General features: G+C 41.1%; 1 protein-coding gene across 1 annotated transcript in view; it reads right to left on the bottom strand.

The window, feature by feature from the left end:
- The window catches only part of LOC144756211 (vitellogenin-A2-like), a 79,936-nt gene extending 59,501 nt beyond the window's left edge, over positions 1-20,435 (bottom strand). Inside the window, exons 1-9 of the mRNA XM_078645827.1 lie at positions 20,284-20,435; positions 14,802-15,053; positions 14,523-14,684; positions 14,290-14,438; positions 11,040-11,190; positions 10,788-10,945; positions 10,532-10,697; positions 8,030-8,155; positions 7,147-7,365 (exon numbers count right to left, since the gene is read on the bottom strand). Coding sequence (XP_078501953.1) covers positions 7,147-7,365; positions 8,030-8,155; positions 10,532-10,697; positions 10,788-10,945; positions 11,040-11,190; positions 14,290-14,438; positions 14,523-14,684; positions 14,802-15,053; positions 20,284-20,382 — 1,482 coding nt within the window. The 5' untranslated portion in view covers positions 20,383-20,435. The remainder of the gene's footprint in view (positions 1-7,146; positions 7,366-8,029; positions 8,156-10,531; positions 10,698-10,787; positions 10,946-11,039; positions 11,191-14,289; positions 14,439-14,522; positions 14,685-14,801; positions 15,054-20,283) is intronic.
- Positions 20,436-24,050: the final 3,615 nt, after the last annotated feature.

The following is a 24,050-nucleotide window of genomic DNA, read 5'->3' as shown; positions in this document are numbered from 1 at the left end:
GACATTGTGCTGGTTAAGGCGTGACTTATGTTACATAGCAAACCCCAACAAGGGTACACAACTCTAAGTCCTTTCCTGGTCAAACAAAAAGACAGTTTTAGCCGAAAGAACAAAAAAAGTAAAAGAAAACAATAGAATAGCTTGTCTTTGTGACGTTGTTAAATAAACAACATTTCTTATTGTTATAAGTTCCTCAGAAGGAGTTTCGAAATTAAATATATGTAATTGAACAGCCATAGAATTTGCCTTCTAAATATTTAGCAACAAATATGGAATTTACCGTAGATGACGGCTTGGTTTACTCTCCAGCTGCTAGGTGGGATTACGCTCTAGTTCATCATTTGTGATCTACGTGAATTGGTACAAAGGAATGACCCTCTGTGGGCAGCGGCCCTGAAATCTCATTGGACCACTAAGACTAACCCAAAAACGTTCTTCCTCAAACAATGCTTTAGCAGCTCACAGTTTAAGCACTCTTCTCCCAAATGGTCTGGAACCTCTGACCAGAGCCGTTTACTTTCCAACACAGACTAAAACGGCCAGTACAAACCAGATGCATAGAGCAAAGGAGACTGAGGACACACCCTTCATGATGCTATCAATACACTGTGACTCCTCTGGACTTGAAAGGAAGCCTTCCTGGCACCTGTCCTGACAACCAATGAATGGGGCCTGCTCATGCTTGAGTGATCAGGAGGTACAAATACAGGCGATTCGAGTCCACCAATAGGGGTGGGCTAGCCATCTTGCTACTCTTCTCTTTGCCAATAGGCTGTTTGCTATGAGGTTGCTTTCTCAGCAAGATTGGCTGCCCTGACCCAAGCATGCCCTTTACGCCCTGCACTGGACGAGACATCCAGGCATCTGAGGCTGGTGTAAACATTTTTGTTTGGGTTTGTTTTAATTTCCAATCAGGCCATGTCTCCTAAATTAAAAAATACACTTAATAACAGTGAGGTAGGTAGGGGAAAAGCCGCTTAGATTTGGCACTATGGCTTTAAAAATAAAATATGATTTTAACAGCCAGTGGTGTAGAGCGTTCTATGGGAAATTATAGCTAAATAGAATACTCAACAATGTGGGTTTAAAAAATAAACACTTTCAGTATATACTTTATAAAATACTGAAATGCATTCAATACTACTGCCAGTAAACATGTTTGGGCTGGGAGAAGGCAAAAGGTACCTAGTCCTAGGCTGTATCCAGGGCCAGACTGGCAATCCCCCGGTTGGCTGGATGGGGTGGGGGCCGTTTTTTTGGCAGGGGTCCGGTTTTTTTTCTGGGGCCGATTTTTGGTCCGGCAGCGTTAGTCAGTAATAAAAATCAGAGAAGTAAGTTTACGAGTACCAACTCACTCTCTGCATGCATCTCTCCTCGCTCTGTGCAGGGGGAAACAAAAAGCACGACTCTGGATTCCCTCTGCATCCTACATAAATAATGGCATGCAAGCACACTGTGCACCATTTAATAGGGTGGGTAGGTCACGCGGCAGGTCTGCGTGGTCTCTTCAGGTGGCTGGTGGTGATCATGCGCATTGGGGCTCTCGTGTGACTGGTGACTGAGGCCAGGTCGAAGAGCATTCCAGAAGTATGCCAGAGCAGAGACTGAGATGACGACACCTGGTGAGAGAGGCACCCCTTCATTTAATTATTTTCTAGGCCCCTCAAGCAATCCATAAATGAATTTTTTCTAGCCCCTGCTGATTGCCTGTCCAACTCCATGGCCCCTGCCTGCTGCCAACCACCCGCCCGTGAGTCACTCACTGAGTCAGAGAGAGTCACACTCACAGTCACTCTAGTGCCTGTCTGTCTGTGTCTGGACTCCGGCGTCCAGTTGGTTGCATTTTTGCAAATTGCAAGATTCTGTGCCGGGATTAAACAAAAGGTACAGGCTCCCCCCTCGGGCCATGGGGGGCCTTGGCCTATACCTTTTGTTTATTCCTCGGCCCGGTTCTGCGCAGGCCAGGCGCAGCACACTTGCGCCTGGCCTGAGTGTGAATTTATTGTGAGCAGGGCAGCCAGGCTGAGGCCTGCTGAGCCTGTTGGTGACTGTGAGCAGGGGCCAGGCAGACGAGTCACGACCCGGCGGAGGCCGAGCTGGCTGCCAGAGCAAGGTGGTGATGGTTGCCTGCAGCCTGCCTGGCTTGAGTAGTTAAGTTGAGTTGTTCAGGGCTGGTTGAGTTGCGCTCCTGGTCTCAGCTCGGGTGGCGGGCCGCGGTGCCTGCGGGCCTGGCCGCCCTGACTTCCCGAGCCGAGACACACACTGGTGAGTCCTCTCTGGGTACATCATGGAGTGATCTGGAATCTCTGTTGGTTACTATTAAAGAGATACAGACACTGATTACCAGTGCTACTTGAACACGCTTACACCAGGTACACCAGGGATCGAATGGGCACGGCGAGGTTTGTTGCTTACAGCAGGTGAGAATTTCAGTGTGTGTGAGGTATGGAAAGGCATGGAGACCGAAGCATTCCATTTCCGTGTAGAAGTACATTCACCAGTGACTACAAAGAGGGAATGGGTGTTGAAAATCTATTCTTTTCTCCACCTTGAATTCCATTTTCCGTCAGCCCTGCACCAATGTTGCATGCATCCATTGAGCTGTCAATTCATGTTTTCATCCATGGTATCGCTCTTTGTGTTCCATCACACCATCCATGGGTGCCTGTATGTAGGCCCTTGTTAGTGCTTTATGTGAGTGAAAGTGTATCTTTGTGTGTTCTATCTAAGGATGTTGTGTTGCCACTATATTTTGTTCTCTCTGTGTGCATAGGTACAGTTATGCCTGTGAGCATGTGTGCAAAAATCCCTCTATACTTGTTGACTTGGCCTCCGTGCATGGGTGCATGATGTTTGTCTGATTATGCGTGTAGGTACATGTACTGTTTGTGGGAATAAGTACCCATACGTCATGAATGGAGGTCTTCTTGATTATATGTTGGCTTTTGGGCAGGTTGAGCCCCTGTATGTTTGCCTCTGCACATAGGTACTTTTCTGTTGATTGGTCTTTTTCACTGGTATACGTATGTACATGTATGCTTGTGTGACCAGGTGCCTGTCTGACTGTGTTTGTTGGTCTGTGTGCAGAGGTATCTCTAGGCATGTTCATCAGCATGTGCGCATAAGGTGCCTGCAGATGTGTTATCACAATCAACCCCCTCTCCGTTTGTTCAACTGTCAATCCATGTATGCTTTAATATAGTGTTTGTGATTAGATGCACATTGTATGTTGCAATGTGTCTCTGTATGTGTGCTTTTCTGTCAGTGTATGTCTTTGTCTGTAGGTGTGTGCACGGGTTCTGTCTGCTTGCTGATCTGCATGCACAAATGCCTGTGTGCCCATTTATCAAGGTATGCATGCTAAGCTGTGTGTGCTGGTGCGCCTATGTCTTTTAGCACTCAATAGAAGCTATTTTTTCAAGACCTGGAAAAGACAGTGGGACCATTCCTTTATCTACCTAAAATACTACTTCCTCTGCAGGGGGTCTAAAAATTAGGCTAGCTTCTCTGCGCCTATTGTGTATGTATTCCGCCACACCAATCCATCTATCTAGTTGCCCATCCAACCATCCTTGCATCTATACGTGCATTGTATATGAATGTATATTTTTAAGTTTAAGCTGACTGTTCACTGAAATCCTAAATTGATGTGTTTGGTGCTCAAGTACCTGATGTGATGTCTTTGATCGTTGCCCATCAAACCCAGAATGAGTGACATTTTAGGTATGAAGACTTGTAGCCCTCCACTCAGTGCTGCCTAAAAAGTTGGTAATTGAAGTATTGACAAAATTAATTTTCGCAACTCATCCTTAGAGGAAAACAGCAGGCAATACGTGTTTCATGCTGGCATTTATCACAGAGCTTTCACCAGGTTCTGAAAGAGCAATCACAAGACATTTGAAGGCATAAACCATTCTTTCTGCATAACAACCTTCACCATCACCCATTAGCGACAACCTTGTAATTGAAAATATGGACACCCCTCAGTTACATCACCAAATAGAAATGTGCAAATGATAAATTAACCTTTTCAGTGCGACCGCGTTTCCCCCTCCGGTGCTGGGCCCTAATAGAAACGGGCGTGGTCATGACGGAACGGTTCCGTCATGAGCACAGCTCAACCGTAGCTCATGACGGAACCGTTCCGTCATGAGCATGAAAGGGGTTAACAGTGGAGTTATACAAGACTGCAATGTGCACATTTTATCAGTAGTGATAGAAACAAAATAAGACCACACTTCCATGTTCATGAACCAGGGGTGAGGTGGTGAGTGTGATGCTGTTGTAAGTAACTGGAGCGAAGGTTGGGGTCAGTAAGCCTGCTTAAAATATATTTTTTCACCACAAGCCCCAATTTGGAGCTTGTGCTGAAAAATATAATTCAAGCTGACAAGTTATATTTTTTTTAATTGTCCAGATTTCAGTCTGGATTTATTTCACAGGAAAGCTCCTTTCTAAGAAAGGAGTTTGCACTGTTCAAATGAGCACTTGTCTGTTTAGTGCGGGGTGGTGGCACTGCCTCCTGCTAGGGCCTGGTCTTTTGCTGTGAGGAAACAGAAATGGCCCCAATCAGTTGGCTTCATGGCTTGTTGACAACAAGAGGTAGGGACATAGCTGGTTTTTGCGGCTGGTAAACGTTTCCTATATTTGGCTAACATGGGCGCCAGAGAGAAGCCCATCAAACCTCCTCACTTCCCCCAAAATACAACTTAACAACAAGCATTGGCATGGCCAATAGGTCTCGCTTTTGGGACCTTATAAGTATAGAGTTACGCAGCACAATATCCTTCGTGGAACAACATTAACTGTTGTGTGGCTAAACACTTATAAGGATATGCCAATGCTTGTTTTATATAGTGCTTCCTACCACACTTTTCTCTATTTTAGTGTTTTCAGTAGCAGTTATTGCTTTTACCACTTTCAGTTACTAAGTTTACAAATCTTGGAATCATGGGACGTCTTCGTTGACTTACATGCTGGCATTGCCTGAATCAAAGTACAAGTGCGGGGAGGACCTTGGTGGAAGGAGTGAGTCTCCTCACTAATTTTAGAGAGTGGACACTGCCCCCCTCAGCTTGAGTTGGAAATTTCATTCTTTTTATAAGAAACTGGAACTCGTGGTATCCCCTTACTTGTACCCAATCTCTACAACTGTTATATTAGAGCCAGGGCCAATGGAATTATACGTAGGGGAGGACCAACCTATGCATTAGGTTGACTAAATTATGTGGCAGCAAAAGGCAAATAATGCTGCACATGTTGTGTTAGCATAAGCTTATTATTTTTGCTTTTTAACACATGTAAACGCTTTTTTTCACATATTGTACCTCATTATTACCAGTTTAATACTCCAAATACAGAAATAAGGAACAAAAAGGAGACCAGTCAAACTTTAGGAAGGACCCTCCACTGTGCTGCAATGCGTTTCTGCATTTTTAGTAAATTTAGTCCCAAGGGAAATCTGCAGTTGATGGGTCATTTGTGAAATGCAGCAAATCCATAATTAGCATGCAAAACACAGCAGCCTCAAAATCACATGATTCCCCAGTGACTTTAAGGTCATCATCTACTATTTACTGTGCTTTGAAAGTTGATACAATTGAATATGTAAAGAAAAATGTGCTGTAAAATTCACCATTTTGGTCTGTTGTTATCTAAAATTTTCTTGGGGGGAGTACCCCCCTCAAATTCCCTAATAGCGGTGGGGCTCGCTCGTGCATTCGCTCGCTCCGCGCCGTACGGGAGCTGGTTTGGCAAAACAGTTCTCTATTTTTGGGCAGGTACGTTTTTATGGTCTTCAGTTTTGCACTCTACATTTCTGATTATTGCTGTAATCTATATTTTTGAAGGAGTTGGCTTTCCTTACAAGTGACCCATGGCTATATATATGACCCCGTTTGCGTCGCTTTTGCACCACTCAAAATGGTGCAAGAGCGACGTAAACAATACATCCTGTCTTTGATGCCACACAAAGCCACTTTGCGTGGCTTTGAACAGCTTCAAAAATCTGGAGTAATGCAATGCAGTAAAAATCGCTGCTTTGCATTACTCTGCGCAAGGGAGAAATTCCTTGGGCGTTCCTGTGCAACTCCCATGGTTTTTGGCACATTTCCAGATTAACCAAACGTGGTAAACCTGGGAAGGTGCCAAAAACAAACGACTCCCCAGCAGCGGCGTAACGAGGAGAAATATATTTCTCCTCGTTACTTCCTTATTCTAGCTGTGCTGCATTAAGCAGCACACATACATAGAGGAACATGCCTCTAAGGATTGTTTTTGTGCCGGTGTCCTTTCGTGTACAAAAACTATACTGCATGCAGCTCAGGCAATCTTGCACTATATTGCAAGGATATCCGCATTGACGCTACGAATCCCATTGTGAGGCAGTGCTAGGGGAAAGGTCGGGAATGTGCTGTATGCATTAAATACGGTACATTCCTGCCCTTTCTCAGTGACACAATGCAGCACAGCAAGGGGACGTGCTGCGCTGCACTCCACCATTTTGCTATGAAGATGGCAAAAGTGAATAGCTAATATTTATTGTACCAAATTAAATCCAACACCGTAGTGGTCAGAATTCATCAGGGCAAATATAGAACACCCTGTCCCTAGTAATGGGGAATAGTAAGCAAACTTTGCTGCTAACTGTACTAAAATAAAAAATTAATGGACATTATTCCCCTGATAAATTTCAGCAAGCTTGAGCTGTCGAACCTTATCAGCAGCAAAATTCAGCAGAAGAGTGGTGTTAGTAGTCAAGACTCATAATTTCGGTATACGAATAAACTTGTCACTCACAATGAGTGAACAATGCAGACTTATCAATGTGGTTGTGGTGAATTGGTGTACCTTTAGACACAGAATATTTAGCAGAAGTGAGGGCCCTGTACCTGAAGGAGCTTATTCATACCTGAGCATCCACATGCATATCCAAGAGGAAAGGAAGTCCCAGTCATCTTATAATTAATGTATTGCCGGATGGAAAATGTAATCGAGCCAGCAAATAGACTTCCTCAGTTAATTTTCAGTTTCTAACAGTGTTCACCAAAAAGCACAAACAGGACCTTCAAACCGCATTCATCATCTAAGTAGGCTATTTAGGTGACCATCCAGGTTCTGGTTAGGTTAGAGCTTGTAGTTTCTTACCCTTCTGGGATCCTCCTTGGCGATGTTCCTAAGGGCCATCACTGCATCGGTCTGGACCCTGACTGGGAGCTGGAAAGCGCTGGAGGAGAACACTGGCAGGAACTTCTGGATGCGCTTGATGCTGGCCGGCTGACCCGCATTTGCAAGAGCCTTCAGAGCCAAGGAGATGTCCTCTTCATGGGCTTTGTTGGCTGCCTCATTAGCGAGAGTATGCAGAGGCTGTAACATAATACATGATGCATTTAACACATTTTCAGACTAATAAGGAATGTTATGTTATATGTGTGTATGGAATGTTAAGGTGGAAACTAAGTTCCACTTCTAATTTTGGGTTCATCTAGCAAACCTGCTTTGAAAAAAACAATCTGAAAATTTCTCAACTAGGATTAGTCCTATATTTAGAGTGACATTTCGGAATTTTGAAAGAAAGAAATCTTGTGAATAATAATGCCAGTCTTAGAACTATTTAAATACTCAAAAAGATAACTATTTTTGCATGTAGGAATGTGTACATTTCTGAACCCAAACATATGAAGCAAAAACATTTCTGTTGAAATTATTTTCCTTTATGAGGAGCAAACCTAGTGATTGATGGTAGAGTTCACTATTCATTCACATTGAATTGTAGTTATTTCTGCCCTTGACAAAAATAATTTGTGAGCATGTTTCTTGTAGAAGACTACCTGTAAGTTTCTGATAAATGTCAACACACGTGTGTTTTTGGGTGTTCAGTAAACTCTAGAACTAGAATTCCAAACACTGAATTTTCACCTCTCTGGCAGGATTGTTTTGTGAGCAACTCCCAGTGCTGTAACTGTGCTGAATGAGATAACACTGCATTTTGCCAACTGCAGATACTTTTTACTGAGTTACAGACACTCACCTCAAGTGCTTCCTCAGGACACACTGATCGGGAAGCGCAGTACTTGTTGACCATGGAACCGTAATGGAGCGCTGCCATCTTGTAAAGTTCTGGAGACTTCCGAATCCTGGCATCAGTCAAAAACTCCTGCAGATGGGGGAGCAATGATTAGCCCCATCAGTCCAGAGAAATGAAGTCAAGATCACCCCTCTTATAAAAGCATTAGGTTTCTAAACAAAAGCAATGGCTGGTCACTCGAACCCAGAAATTTAAACCTGTGGTTAAACAAAAGCTGGATAGGAACTCGCAGCTTTGCAGGTTTAAAACAAAATTATGTTTAATGAGGAGCTATGAGCAAAGATTTGCAAAGCTCTTTCAAAAGGTGCTGGCGGAACGCCTCCATATGTGCACACGACAAGGTGAATCCCTCATTCACCTCGGTTTAGTTCAGATGTTCCCTCATTTCTCCTACAACATTTGACTTTACAAACCTGCCTTGGGGACTGTTCCTCTGAGTGGCTTTGCTTGATATCTCTGCTCCCCTCTTTCTAAGCAAGACCTGGTTCACCGGAGCATCGGTACATGATAGTGCCTTGGACTTGAGTACCTCAGTAAGGGAGGTCGTAGTCATAAACCGCAGTATGACTGCATCCACCATCCCTGGGATCCTCAGACCTCAGCCAAGTTGTTCCTACCTAAAAGGCCAGAAGCAGCCATCTGTGTATTTGCACCACATGAAGTAAAGCACCAGGGCTGGTGCACATCCTGGATACGCATTACATATGTGGGTGTGCATAGGACTACTGTGGGAATGATGCAGGATAGGTCACGTTCACACTGCTTCCAATTCATACAAATTGCCACCTAAATTAGCTGTCTAGGCGAAGCAATTTTGGACAACCACTTTTGATGCATTTTTGTGTGGAAATGATAGATCTTTCACTGATCAATGGTTTTGTATCCTGTCCGACATTCATATTGCACAATGGTTTACGGTGTGATTTGACAATCTTGACCACGTTCTGGCATTTCAGTTTGGCTGAACTTGTTGCTGTTATAACTTTTATACCTTGTATATGATGTGTATAGTTATTATCTCTTTATTTGGCTATTTTACTTGCCACATTCAAAGTGTCTCTACACTGCACTTGGCACTTTTTTAAGCAAATACGAATAAAAAAATAAAAATAAGCAAATTAACAAGTGATTATATAACTAATGAGTATCAGTGTTTATAATTAATTGGAGCAGGTTTTGTGAGCCACTTGCTTCTCCCTGACGCCAGAATGGAACAGTATTTATAAATCTGATTAACTTACATCTTCCATATGTGTGGCAGAAAATACTGTTCCACAACAGCAGAAGTTTTTTTCATCAGAGACCTTAATATATAACTAATATTAACTTTATTTCATTTGACATTTGTAAAATCTTAAAGTATGACGTCTCTAGATGTGATTTTAGGCGGACACGAAAGATACCACATATAAAACAGATGGCTTCATATACAACAGGTGATCATGAAGATTTTGTGCAAGGGTTATTTACACATTCATACACACACACACACACACACACACATATATATATATACCAAGTAATTTAAGCGTTGAAGAAGACTGTGATTTCAACATTACTATGTTACTATGGTCTGTGGAAGGGGCATGATCTTTTCAGTGTCTCAATCACTCCCATTGTCCTTTTCACACTACTCTTTTCTGGAGTCTCTTTGTGAGAAATTGAAATTCTTTTTCTCATAATATCTTTCTGAAACACTCAATCTGCATGTCTATCCTCTTGAGCACCCTCTTTTAACTTCTGCACACAGTTCCTTGCATCTCCTTCACTTCATAAATGGCGCCCTTTTACACAATGCACCCACCTGTACACACTGCATTTTCTATAACTTTTAGCCTGTCGGTATTTTGACAGCTGTGTACCTCCTTCACACGCTTTCGCATATGATCACAATTATAATTGCCACACCTGACTATTGCTCTGTGTGCTCTGCAGAGAGGCTAAGGATTGGCTGAGCATATTTTAAGAATCCCTTTATAATGTACTGAGAGGCACTATGACAAATTTGCAGTGTTTGGCTTGCAGTTTGCTGGTCTCAATTGTGGCCCTTCCTCTTCCTGAACTCACACATGTTTCACACTACACACTATACAAAACTACAAAAATACACCATCCTGGAAATAGAAAATACTCTCAGGGAATCCAAGTGTAAGTAAAATGTTAAATGGAAAAAGGAACTGCAACACTGTTCCCAGGGTGATAGGACAGGGCCTGTTTTTGCTGGCTGCTGCTGTCGCCATTCGTGGGGCACATGGGGTACCAGGACATTCACAGATGGGGATCCTGAGTCATCATCCCCCCCAGCAAAGCCACTCCAAATTAAACGTCCCCATGCTAAAAACTCTACCTATTTGGTGAACATTCTATATGACTAAACATACTAAGTGAAAGATGCAGCATGTCAATTAATACTAAGAGCATGGAGTCCCAAAATGAGGTACTTACCGCAGCTGTCTGAAGGGTGCGGTGATCGGCCTGTGTGTACTGCATGGCGAGAATAATGGCCTGAATGCCTTCAGAAAGAGTCATGTCCTCATTGTGAATGCTCTGCCTAATAAACTTCAGGGACTCAGCTGTTCCGGCCACAGGGATTGCATTCAGCAGCCATCGCCTGAAGTTAAGAGAAGGATTTGACAGTATATTGGCTGAGTCCACCATAGAAAATGGGTTGAATGACAATGACTAAAATAGACGTCCTTACCTGTACTGGGGTCTTGAAGCATGCTGTTTCCAAAGTGCATTGATATTTTCAGTGCTTGCTCTGCGCAGAAACTGGGTGAGTTGAAGGAACCTGGCTGGTGCCTCTTGGTGGACCTCTTGCTGGTTGTTCTGCACTAGATGCTGCAGAGTCTCCACAATCTACAGGTAACACAAAGATAGTTCCCAAATATTAGCATGATTTGTTAGCTTAGGATACTAGCCCATTCAGGATGAATATAAAAACATTGTGTACCTGGGCTTCAGAGCTTCGGCTTTTCATCAAGTGGATGGGCATCTGCAGCAGCTCCGAAGCAAAGTTGTATTGAAGGTCTCCACGATTCTGCAGCTGAGTCTGGGGCTCTTTCACATTGTTGCTTTTACTCTCCACCAGGGTGAGCACTTGTCTAGAAAGCAATGGGAAATAAATGAAGTCAGTTCTAATTAAAATATTACTTTTTTCATAGATTGATGTGCTAGCTATAAATCATAGTCATTTAAATGTATGGATTCACATGCTGAATTTGAATATAAACAAACACATAACATGTTTGATATTAACCTAATAAAGATTAATGTGCAGATTCTCCAGGGAGTTACCTATCCACAGCCCCCCTGGTGCCAGAAGAAATGAATTGCCTGACTCAGTTTAAATTGCTCTGCTCATAAATGTGAGAATGATTAAATGAACCTGTTGAATGGTGAGTTCTGGTGACTCTCTAGATTTTGTTTATGTCTCCTTGACCTCAACCTATTGTAAAACAAAGAGTTCACGCAGTTTTCTGCCATCGAGTATTTACTTTACGTGTTTATTGACATTTAATCTCCTGGCTGTAGTTTTACAACTTAGTGCAAAAAGTAGGGGACCTCTCTGAAAGAACAAATAACGGTCAGGGAGGAGAGGGGAAAGAATATCAAGATACAACAAGAGTCTCCCTCATGACCAAGATAATTACACAATGGAATAAATCCCAATACATACAGAGAGCACCCAACCCATATTTTAAGCCCCCTAGACAAAAAATATCCAACAGTTATCAAAAATATTTATTTTATTTAATTTCTTTTCTCAAAAAATATTTTCATTGTTATTTCTTCATACTTTTAACCTGCATAGTGTATAAAGAATCACAGAATAAAAAGACAATACATAAAACTAAATCAAATAAATTAAACCCCGGTAGAGGAGAACAATAGAAATACACACCAACTCATTCAAACCCTACTCACACACACCCAGCCAAACCTTCACATTCGTAACATATCTGGGGAACATAACTACAAGATGGTAATGTAATTGAAATGACCAAAGACAGAAACTGCAGAGAGCAGAGTGTTCTCAAGGCAGTGGTCGATGCGTTTCGGTGGCTGAGAGATGATAAAATGCCACCTTCCTCAGGACCAGACAGATATAATTTCCTCACAAGGGCTGCTCCACCCGGGGAGAAATTTCTTTTTTTCACTCGGTGAACAGTCAGACAATCCTCTATTAAGGAACAACCAAACGTTTCTAGATATATAACATCTGAGGACTGCTCAACCTGTCGGTAGCAGACACTGCTCTCAGTACCTAGAGCATTAGCAACCAAAATTATCTAAGGGCACATTATTTTTGTGTATGTTGTTCCTTTAGTGTAACATGTAATGTTTTTGTTTGCCACTTATCTGGTTTGTGATATGTTTTTTTGTATAGCAGCACCTTGTCTTGAGCGTAACTGTTTTAGAAGGTTTTTACTATGTGTAATAAATAATAACCTTTGATATTGAAAATATTGTGCTTTTTGATTGAAAGGCTTCCTCACTTTTTTCCTTTTCTTTTTTCCTTTATTCATTTAATGTTCATTCATTATTGTTTTTTACTCTAAACTGGATGTGTAGAGTTGCACATTTTAAGTGATTGTTCTCCAGAAAGTACTGTTAGGTTAGGTGTATCGATCCTCAGTACCTAGAGCAGCTCAATACCATTTGACATCATTCAGGGTTGCCTGTAGAAACTCAGAAAGAAGCAACAATATCCTCCTGTGGAGAATTCTTTCCGCAAGGTAAGTGCAACACCAATCCAAACACTTCTGAGGGAGTATATTCATACGCAGGACATCAAGTGACATGAGATATAATGCACCTGTACTATGGCCGATGGCATATCCATCACATTTGTGACAGAGTATCCCATTCACCAAACACTAAATCCAGCCCTCTTTTTCTATGTGTTTATTTATTGCTTTTATTGTTTTGCAAAATTATTATAGGAAGCCCCTGTATATTTGGTGACTATCGTGATAGCTGTTGTGATGTTGACAACCCTATTCTAGTATGCTGGGCAATTGTACGCCTTTAGGGCAAGGTGACTGATTTTGGATCTTCACAGATTTTGCTTCAAAGATATGGGACCTGCATTCTGGGAGGCCATGTTCCTTTTTATGGGGAATGAGTGGTTAAGGAGATTTATTGACGAAAGGAGAGTTTTCAGTTTTCTTTTGAGAATTGATGGCTAGGTTACCAGGCAGAGACAGCACTATTGCAATGTGATAACTAGTGGGGGAGGGTAATTCTTTTCTGCAGCATAATGGAGAAGTTTGTATTTGTAACCAGTGGTGTGATTTTGTGGGGAATGCATTTCGAATCCAGACAGATTCAAATACGTTTTCTTTTCTGTTAATGGGATAGTTCCTAATCTCACTGGCCAACTGAACGGTACACTGTTACCAACAAAGAGGATTTCAATCTTTGTACAATTCAGAATGAGGTGGTGATCGATTGGTGTATGCATTTCAGGCAGATAATGATATACTGTTAAGTTTTCTTTTTGTGCATGCCCAGATGAAATTAGACCAAATATTGTCCATGTACATTTAAAACTGCAGGTGATGGTGAAGAATAACTTGGGATTGTTGTTTCTTAAAAGTGTTCAACTTAAAAGAAAACAGTAGAGATCACAGTAGGACCCCACCCAGCACGTGTTTTACTTTCAACGGTGACTTGATGACTGTGATTTGAGAGAAGTTAATTTTACCACTGAAGGGCCATACCAGTGACCAATGGGTCAAGATATACCATCACAGCATGTTAGGAAATGAATTAAGAAGTAAGCAACATCAAGGTGACTGCTAGCAAAATTTAATACATAACTTGTCTCACCCTATGGGCATGCTATTGTGCCTTTCTATATATTAGTGGCCACTGAGTATGCCACATTCTTGAAATAATGAATATTAACTACAGTCTTGCTTCCCTCAACACCTTTACAATCTTATTTATAAAAGTAATGTGCCTGCCAGCATGTGTGTTCACAATTCTGAACTTCCTACCACTATGATAGCATTTCTAAAACAGGTTCTTCCAACTCACAGATGTTGCATTCATTACAATTCCTTGACAATGGTCTTTGGTTTACACTGATCCAAGCTGTTGATTTACATCAAGCTGATTTCGCATACACAAATTCACCTTGTGGTTAAAGAATGTAATGTATGTTAGAAAGATGGTTGGATGCCCCGCCTGCCTACCTGGCTTTCATGACTGCAGCACCATAGAGTTCATAGAAGGGGGAGTAGTGGTACACCTGCTCAGCGGTAGCTTCAGTGATAAGAGCACCAATATCCTTGTTCTTCAGTTTGTAAGTGAAGGTAGCAGCTCCCCTCAAGTTCTTTCCTCTCTGCCGAAGGCAAGAAAAGGTAAGTTGTGACCATTGAGAAAATGCATTTAGAATGTTAATAAATAGACACTAAAAGAGGCCTACCTGCTGGCAGTTCCTGCAGGTCTCCATGTACGCCATGCCAATGTTCCTCTCTACTTTGTCCTGACAGTTATTGAGATCCCTGGATTTGATGACAATGATTCGATCAGCCTTCTTGTCTTCCTGGATGACATACCTTGTGTGGCAAACACCAGTGACACCGACCTGTGAAAAACAGTACATTTGATTCAAATAATGTTTTCCACTGTTAAAACTTACAAAGGTAATTTCCTTCCTACAAGCACTAAACCTATGATTTAGTAGAAACTGGTAGATGCCAACCTCCTGTAAATCATAGACGTTTTGGTTCTTCTTGATGGTGAGTTGAAACATGTTGACAATTCCTTTCTGAATGTTGATCACAGTTTCAGAAACATCTTCTGGGGCATAAAACGTCCCAACGCGCCCATTGCTGTACTCAAACTTCACCGGTTTGGTGAGCTGAGCTGCAAGAGCCTGGGTCAGCTTTGAGGAGCGAGTGAATGGATCCTTGGGAAAGATGCCATTGTACTCTTTGATTTCAGGAGATGAGATCTGCAAATAAATGTACATCGCATTAGGGTTTTTATGGGTATGAATATACAGTGCTGCAGAAACACTTAGAAAATAATTATTGTAATGATAAATAAACTTGTAGGTATTACAGCGGTATTACACAAATATGTACAAACAAGCACAGAGAGAGAGAGAGAGAGAGAGAGAGAGAGAGAGAGAGAGGGGGTGAGACAGATAGAGAGACAGAGACAGAAAAAAAAAGAGAGAATACATTGCAAGTAACTGTGTAATATGCCAATATTGTTTAGGGGCTCTGGATGGTGAGATCATAACCAATGAAGTCAAAGGCCTGGTGATTTGTAAATGTCACCATAGCATAGGTTAACTATTACCTATTTTTTATATATCACATGTATAATTTGGGCGACTAATATTTGAAAAGCTGTTGTCTTCAAAATGCAGCCAATGAAGGGCACTGGTTGAAATTAAAAATTTTAGGTTTTGTTTACCTTCCAGAAATAAATTATTCATAAATCAATGAATAACGGTGATGGGCAGAGGACATATGTAATAATTTGGCTGCAGCGTTTATCACATATTTATGAGTTTACTGCAATAAACAACAAGTTGATTGAAGGAATGCTTGAATTAATTTCAGTCACATCATTCGAGGCCATGCTGTTGTCCATCGGTGTTTGCCCGCTACTCCACTTGAGACACGCCAATATGACACTTTAGTCATGTCATGTACAAATCAGCCTTGGTCCTGCGCCCAACCTGCCAGGACTGGTGCCCTCTAGATGCGAGCACAAGCAACACCAAACCCAACTTTGCCTACTTAGTACTCATTAGTGAGTTGTTGCTTTAGTCTGGTGCCACAGTGTGCACGAGACCAGTGATGGGCAGACCTAACAAGGACTAACTAGGCAAAAGTGGTCTGAGGCTGCCTTAGTACCCTCTCACAGTGGACCTGGTCGGGCAGTTTTGCTGGACGGTTCCTCTTGTAGCAAGACCGGGGTTGAGTTGCTTATGGCTAGTTCCTATGAAAGGTAGCATAGTGGGCCAAAAAAAGATGCACTATCATGCGGGAGACTAATTACCAGTAGCTAAGATTAATTAACTATTTTTCTCATCACTGTTTTTGTTTTGCTAATTGTAGATATCTTGAATTTACCACATAAATTACAGATTTCATTTCAAAAAATGCTATGCCAAATGGATGTAAATAATACTGCCAAAAGATGCTGCATAATTTACCCGTTTGCCACAATATTTAAATAACCTTGCTGCATATTTTCGTCTTTCATGCCACAAGCTCCTAGTAACCGTACCAATGGTATAGGTCTGCAGAGTGGATTGGGGACTCATATTATGATGATGAAATCCATATTTCAAGTTGAACAGTAAATTAATTATTTTATGTATTTTACTGTACCTTTAAAATACGGCTTTTTGTACATTACATTTAATGCAATAAACACTCCCAAACATGTAAACTGTGCATTTTACACCCTTAATCTTTGATGTGAAAGATGCAATTACAGACTTATTGCACGCACACACGCACACACACAACTATCTAAATATATCTTCATATGTATACTTATACACACATGTAGTCACTTAAAAACACAGTTTCATTTTAGTTATGTTTATGAATTAAAACCAGAAACATATTGAATTTGCAGGCGTTGTGTATTCTTGTCTGTGATTTATTAATTTATATATGGCGCTTATATTGCATCGGTCACATTAAGGGTAAGGTGTTCTAACCAAGTCGAACCATACGTTCACTTTACATGCAGTTTTTTTCAATGTACACAAAGTCTGATAACCAATACTACTTGTGCCTCATAAAATAAGGACACATGCATGAGCTGTAGCATTGTTGGTTTATGGTTGCCTTTGCATAATGTTTAAATTCTCGAGTTGAGATTATGTGCACGTCATACGTCATAAAGTGGCGGTTGTACCAGAGCATCTTTTTAGATAATCTGGAGACTGAAACCTACCAATTAGGTGGTTTACAATCTTCCCGGAGACCAAAAACAGTTCCCGGTTTTGGTTATGCTATTTTGTGACTGAATCAAGCGATGAGCTAATATTAATCAAACATACTTCAAGCCAGCATTGGTAAGCTTGCGTTACGATATAAAATGGTAATCCATTCAAAGGGCCCCTTCATTACATCTTTTTAATTTCTACATTTTGTGATTTTGTAGAGCATGTTTATAGCCCTTGTGGGCGTCGCTTCATTATGTGTAAAACTGTTGCTGTGGGTGCAAAGACGTTTTAAACAGTTACTTGCTGCGAACAATGAATCCCCGTTTTGTACATATCTAGTAACTAGTGAATCAGCAGGACGTGTTTACAATTATTCATTTCATGAATTACTTCGGTATTAATCGGAATTAATCTCGAGGCAATTAATGATGGACCTCTGTTGATTTGTAACTGCTTTAGTGATTCAAGTGAATTGCATCGCCTTCATTCAGGGTTTATTATATTTGTGCTAAGAGATAAAAGAACTGAGTCATCCTCAAGCGGGGTTTTTCTGCTTCAAGTATGATATTATTTTTTTTACAAACCTTTATTTAGGGCCATATGTATCATACTTCCGTTTAGCGAATTCCAAGTAGCGAATTTTAAGGAATCGCTATTTGGAATTCGCAAAACGGTATGTATGTACAAAATCGCTTTTCAATAGCGATTCCTTAGCATTCCTAATTTGCGATTAGCAAATTGCTAATCGCAAATTACCCATTCATTTCCATGGGCCAGGAGGCCCACAGGAATGAAAGTGCAATTTGCGAATAGCAATTTGCTAATCGCAAATTAGGAATTTCTTCAAGGGTGCAGGGGTGTCTCAAGAACACCCTGCTGCACCCCTGAAAAAGACATCTGGGGGCATATGGCGCCCATACATGCCCTAAGGGCATGTATGGGCGTCATATGGCACCTTTGTTTTTTTGTAAAAAAAGCTTTTTGAAAAGAATTCGCAACTTACCACCAACTAGAAGTTGGTGGTAATTTGCGAATCCTTAATGGCAATTTTTGAATATTTTTTGTTTGATACATTGCATTTAAGGAATCGCAAAATTTGCGATTCCTTAAGTGCAATCGCAAAATAAGGAATAGCAAATTTTGCAATTCCTTATTTTGCATCAAACATGTTTGATACATACCATTTATCTAATTAGCATTCGCAAAGGCCGAAATTCGCAGAATTTCGGCCTTTGCGAATGCTAATTAGCTTGATACATATGGCCCTTAGTCTTTTTATAAACAGGAATGACCGACGTAAAACGCCCATTTTATGCTCTGTGTTTATTAATTTATTGTATGCATTTGATGGAGGGATCACCTCTCTTACCAACCCTTTTTTAAAAAACTATTTCCTGACCACTTTTCCCATCCGTTATTATGAACACTATTTATTTACTTCACTCCTTAACCCTTTGTATTTATTTTCCTTGCGGATATTTCTTTAGACTTCCGTTAGTTTTGTTATTCCTGGTTAAACTACTTCGAGATACTCATCTTCCGAGGTTATTGATTGGAAATAACACTTCACCATGTAATTACGTGCAGTGAGTAACAAAGCAAGAAGTTCAGGTTCAAATCTTCATCAGATGTCTGAACTAACTGGCACATGCATCAATATTGCAATTTGCGATTCCTTAATTGCGAAAAATAAGGAATCGCAATTAAGGAATTGCAAACTGCAATGCATCAAGAAATTGCTCAATTCCTTAATTGTGATTCTCTAATTTAGAATCGCAATTAAGGAATACCTCCCCATCCATTCCTATGGGCCTAGAGGCCCATAGGAATGAATGGAAAGACATTCTTAATTTGCAATTCACCATTAGTAATTCGCAAATTAAGAATGCAATTTCAAGGGTGCAGGGGTGTCCAAAGGACACCCTGTTGCACCCCTGAAATCTGCTTAGAAGTACATTTTGCACACTCACATGCCCCAAGGGCATGTGTGTGTGTAAAATGGAACTTTGAAAAATGCACTTTAGTGCATTTTTCAAAGTTTTTGCAAATTACCATGAAGGTCAACTTCATGGTAACTTGCTCCCCTTATTTGCGAATTCGCAAATTTTAAAAGTTTGGGGCCATATGTATCATAGTTCCGTTTTGCGAATTCCAAATAGCGATTTTTAAGGAATCGCTATTTAGAATTCGCGAAACGGTATGTATGTACAAAATCGCTTTTTTATAGCGATTCCTTACCATTCCTAATTTGCGATTAGCAAATTGCTAATCGCAAATTACCCATTCATTTATAGGGGTCGCAAATTGCCCATTCATTTCTATGGGCCAGGAGGCCCATAGGAATGAAGGGGCAATTTGCGATTAGCAATTTGCTAATCGCAAATTAGGAATTTTTTCAAGGGTGCAGGGGTGTCTCAAGAACACCCTGCTGCACCCCTGAAAATGACTTTTGGGGGCATATGGCGCACATACATGCCCTAAGGGCATGAATGAGCGTCATATGGCACCTTTGGAATTCAAATAAATTGCATTTTGAAAAAAATTCGCAAATTACCACCAACTAGAAGTTGGTGGTAATCTGCGAATCCTTATTGGCATTTTTGCATAAATATTTCTTTGATACATTGCATTTAAGGAATCGCAATTCGCAGAATTTCGGCCTTTGCGAATGCTAATTAGCTTGATACATATGGCCCTTGATGCATTGCATTTAAGGAATCTCAATTTGAGATTCCTTAAATGCAATCGCAATTTAAGAAATCACAATTTTGCGATTTCTTAAATTGCGAAAATAACAAAAAGGATAATGCATCTCAAAAATGGGAATTTCATTCACAAACGGCCGAATTTTGCGATTCGCACCATTTGCGAATGCAATTTTCTTTGATGCATGTGCCCCTTAGTCACTTGACTTCAGGATTTTAAGTCCTGCTTCTAATTAACCAAAGTAACAGGTTCCCACAAAAACAGTAAATTGATACCCATATGGACCATTGGTCACATTCTATAGAAAGATAATGTCAAGCCTTGTACTTTGCAGAAATAGAAGTCTATATAAGTTACAAATGTCATCTGCAAGTCACTTCTGCTCTAGGGATGTGCAAGTAGTTTGCACATTCCTAGAGCAGAAGTGACTTGCTTGACATGAAATGAAGCTTCTTTACTGTTCCTGGTTTCAAATCATGGATGTTAATTTCTTTCTCCATCAGATATGCTATGTTTTCTGTAGGCTCCTGAACCACCCTGTTGAATGGGTCCCCTTTACCTTGAGGAGATAGGCCTTCTGTGCAAATCCGCTGATCTCGACCTTGCAGTTCAGTTTTATTCCAGCTCTTGCGAAACCACTTTCGGGCAGTCCGTTCATAATCAGGGCCTCATAGTTGTAGACATGGGTCTTGCTTTCACTAAAGGTAGGCTCTACAACAAGAAAGAAAGAGCAGATTTTGAAGATATATCATTTTTGTGTAAATGTACAGGATCAGTAGACTTGACTCCAATGACCAACTAAAGCCGGTGGGGAGGATCATGGCCTTCAAACCACCTCGTTTCAAATGGCTTGTGAAGAGGGAATGCATGCTTGGGCTTCCATGTAGACACAGGCTCCCTTCTGAGATTCCCAGCAGTGATGGCCCTTAGGGGCATCTTTCACAGCAGATTTTGCCTTCTAGCCTACCCCAAAAGAAACATTGGTAGGCTGATTGAGTCCAAATGCTAATTAATCAAACATATCCTAACCAGATTGCTTGTATATCCATACTTCCCTACTATGACCTCTACTGAGATGTCATTTCCCACACGTCTGATGAGACGTCTATTCCCTTTGCTTCCTTATCCGGGGGCAAGGCGAGGCGTATTGTGCATATGCTGATAGGCATCGCAGTGAGTCTCACCCAGTTCAAGATGGCTTGAGTCGGATGGAGTGTTCTCCCAAGAAGTTGGCTTTAATATTAGGACCACATAGCCCTTTTGAGGCTCGGTTTCCCGAATATCATACATAAATAAATGCCCTGACTTTTACAAGTAGCTCTGAAGAGAAACTCATTACAAGCTTCATCATATTGAGAAAATAACTCTATTTGACACACCTGACCACAGAAATTAGAAGCAACATATTCTTAGGCATGTTAGAGAGTAAGTTACAGCATATTTATGCACATTTGATTTAATCTATATAATCATTATGCCTATCCATTGTAGTAGCAAGTTAGTTTTGAATTTACGTTCTGGATGGTTTCATTTGTAAGAAAAAACTTAATTGAGACGGTAAACAACTAGGTTTTAGTGATTGTGGCTTGTCACTCCCTCTTCATACAACACACAGCCTGTCCCCTTGTGCTACTTTCAGCCCAAATTCTCTTTCTCACTTTTGCAATTTTGAAAATCTCTATTCATGAAAAATTGCAAAAAAGTGAATCCCACAGTTTTTAATATCCTCACATAAGTACACACAAAGTAGGCTTACCATAGTTGTATTGCTCACTGCCTGCAGAAAAGAAAATACATTGATATGTGAGAAACAGCACAACACCTCCTCAACACAACATCTAGTCCACTGGAGTTTCTTCTGGGGGAAAGAAACCATCACAGGGAAGTAAAGTAAGAACTTACCCACAAGGGCTACCACAAGGGCTAAGATGATCCCCCTCATGATTGCGGTGAATGAAAACGAGGGGCACGCTTCGGCTTTTATAGTACACAGATGCAGGGTAGGTGAATGCCAGCAAAGATATCCCAGGTCAATGATTAGCTTTATACTCACTTAGTTAAACATTATTTTGGCTTCGATTTTGATTCCACAGTTTTTGGACAACGTCATGCCTCTTTGCTTGCAACATAGGTTACTTTCCTTAGTTGATCAGCTGTATCTAACTTTGGAGTATTAATATTCAAAATCATTAAAAACAACTTCACTCGTTCTCTGGTGGAAGTCAAAGTGGGAAACTAAGAATTCCAGAATGTAAATGAGAATAAACAAAAATGAAGCAAAACTGAGGGACTATAGGTTTTCCCCATTATCTCCGTCCATCTGTCTGCCTGTTTGGGATCGGCAGTAGCAACACAGTGTTCATTGATAAGTCCATCAGAAGAGCGTTTTGCAAACGTTTTGAACTGGGATCCATTTCAGTCTACGGAAAATTTTCCAAAACGTTTACATACAGATCATATTAATCCTGGAACACAGTATGTGATTGATCAACAATTGGAAAGTTAAAATGGATAACCCAAGAGTTGTACTTCCAGTACACATTCAATGACAGTACAGAAGCGCAATCTGGCTCAACACCTAATATACATTGAATGATCAGATTTACTCCAACTAGTGCACCTATTGGTTTGGTGTATATTTATCTAGCGATTAAGATAGAATTTCCAGAAATCTATAGTCCTAATTTAAACATATTTTACTATATTCAATGGTAATATGGTGGTTCATTAATATCTATTGAACCTGTAAAAATGTGTATTGATCTGATTACGGCACATTATACTAGTACGCAGTATTCTAAATGAGGGGGCAGTGGTTCAAAATCATACGGGTATGTATGTTACTTGGGTCTGCACAGTGGCAGTCAGACCAAAACCCGATTTGAGCTTGCCTTCTGATTGGATGAGTAGAGTGTAACAGGCTTTATTGTGAAAAAACCTTTCCGGACCTACGTATGATCAAGGCAAGCAGACCTCACTATCCCTGCAGAACCAGAAGAGCATAGCCTGTAATGCTGTGATTGGAAATGGGTAACAGCCATGGCCTTCTGCCACGCTCTTTACCCATTATTCCTTCCCACAGGACCTGCATAAAGGTAAAGCCCTCCAGGTGCTGAGATAATGGCCAATCTGCACATGGTGAGTGAAACCCATAACCTGTGCCCTGAACGTGCACTTGCTCCCCGTCAACAAGAGGATATCCTTCAAGCTCCTCACCCACGCACACAAGGCTCTTCACAACACCGGACCAACGTACCTCAACAGCCAACTCAGCTTCTACACCCCTACCCGCCAACTACGCTCCGCCGACTGCACCCTCGCCATTGTCCCCCGCATCCGAAGAGTGACCGCCGGCGGTAGATCATTTTCCCACCTCGCCGCCAAGACATGGAACACCCTCCCCACCCACCTACGGCAGACCCAAGACCTACTGACTTTCAGAAGACTCCTCAAGACCTGGCTTTTCGAACAATAGCAGCTTCCCTCACCCCTTAGTGCCTTGAGACACTCATGGGTAGGTGGTGGGCTTCACAAATGCTATAACTGATTGATTGATTGATTGCAGGATATTGAAGTGAACCATGCTTTATTGGCAGTTTTCCTCACAGTCACTGAGCACAGGCAATGCAAGTTGAGAGTTACCTTGTGCACACAGCATAGAGGACAGGTGTGCTCTGCTCATAGCTAACAGACATGATTGTGTACTCCACCAGCAAGGCAAGGCCCCTTAGGGTGCTGAGGAGATGCTTGGTGGATACATTGTTTGGCTGCCAGTCATGCTGTTTCCTGTACCAGCAGAATAGGATCCGCAAGTATGGGTACAGTCTAAAAGGAATGGCCATATTACTTGGATACCTGGTATAGCTGATAGCCACTAGCCATATTATGTTAGGCACCCAAGCTGGGAATAAAGCAAAGCCAGGCCAATGCTTTTTATCCAGTATCTCCACTGCATGCAGTTTGGGTAATAAGGGAATGGGTATTTTTCATGTAGTGACGGAAGTGTTTTGAAATAGCTTACAGCCAAGTAAAACATTGTACATTTTTGTTATAACCTGATGAACTATTTTCCTTTTGAATGCTAAGGTCTTGTATGTTTTCATTTCTAACAGGCCCCTGACGAAGGGTTTCGTTTATAACCCGAAATGCATTGGGCATAATTTTATGTTTTGGAGTATTTATGAATACAATGAATAACTCAACGGAATTGATTTCAATCTAGAACGAATCTTTCTTTGAATAAAAACAACTATCATGAACTTAACGTCTCGTAAAAGCCTTTTTTATGAGAACAAGATCTAAATTGTTTAACGTAAGGAGAAACCA

Source organism: Lissotriton helveticus, chromosome 1_1 (assembly GCF_964261635.1).
Source record: "Lissotriton helveticus chromosome 1_1, aLisHel1.1, whole genome shotgun sequence".
Lineage (NCBI taxonomy): Eukaryota > Metazoa > Chordata > Amphibia > Caudata > Salamandridae > Lissotriton > Lissotriton helveticus.
The sequence above is the reverse complement of the archived record's forward strand: the minus strand, read 5'-3'. Positions and strand labels throughout refer to the sequence as shown.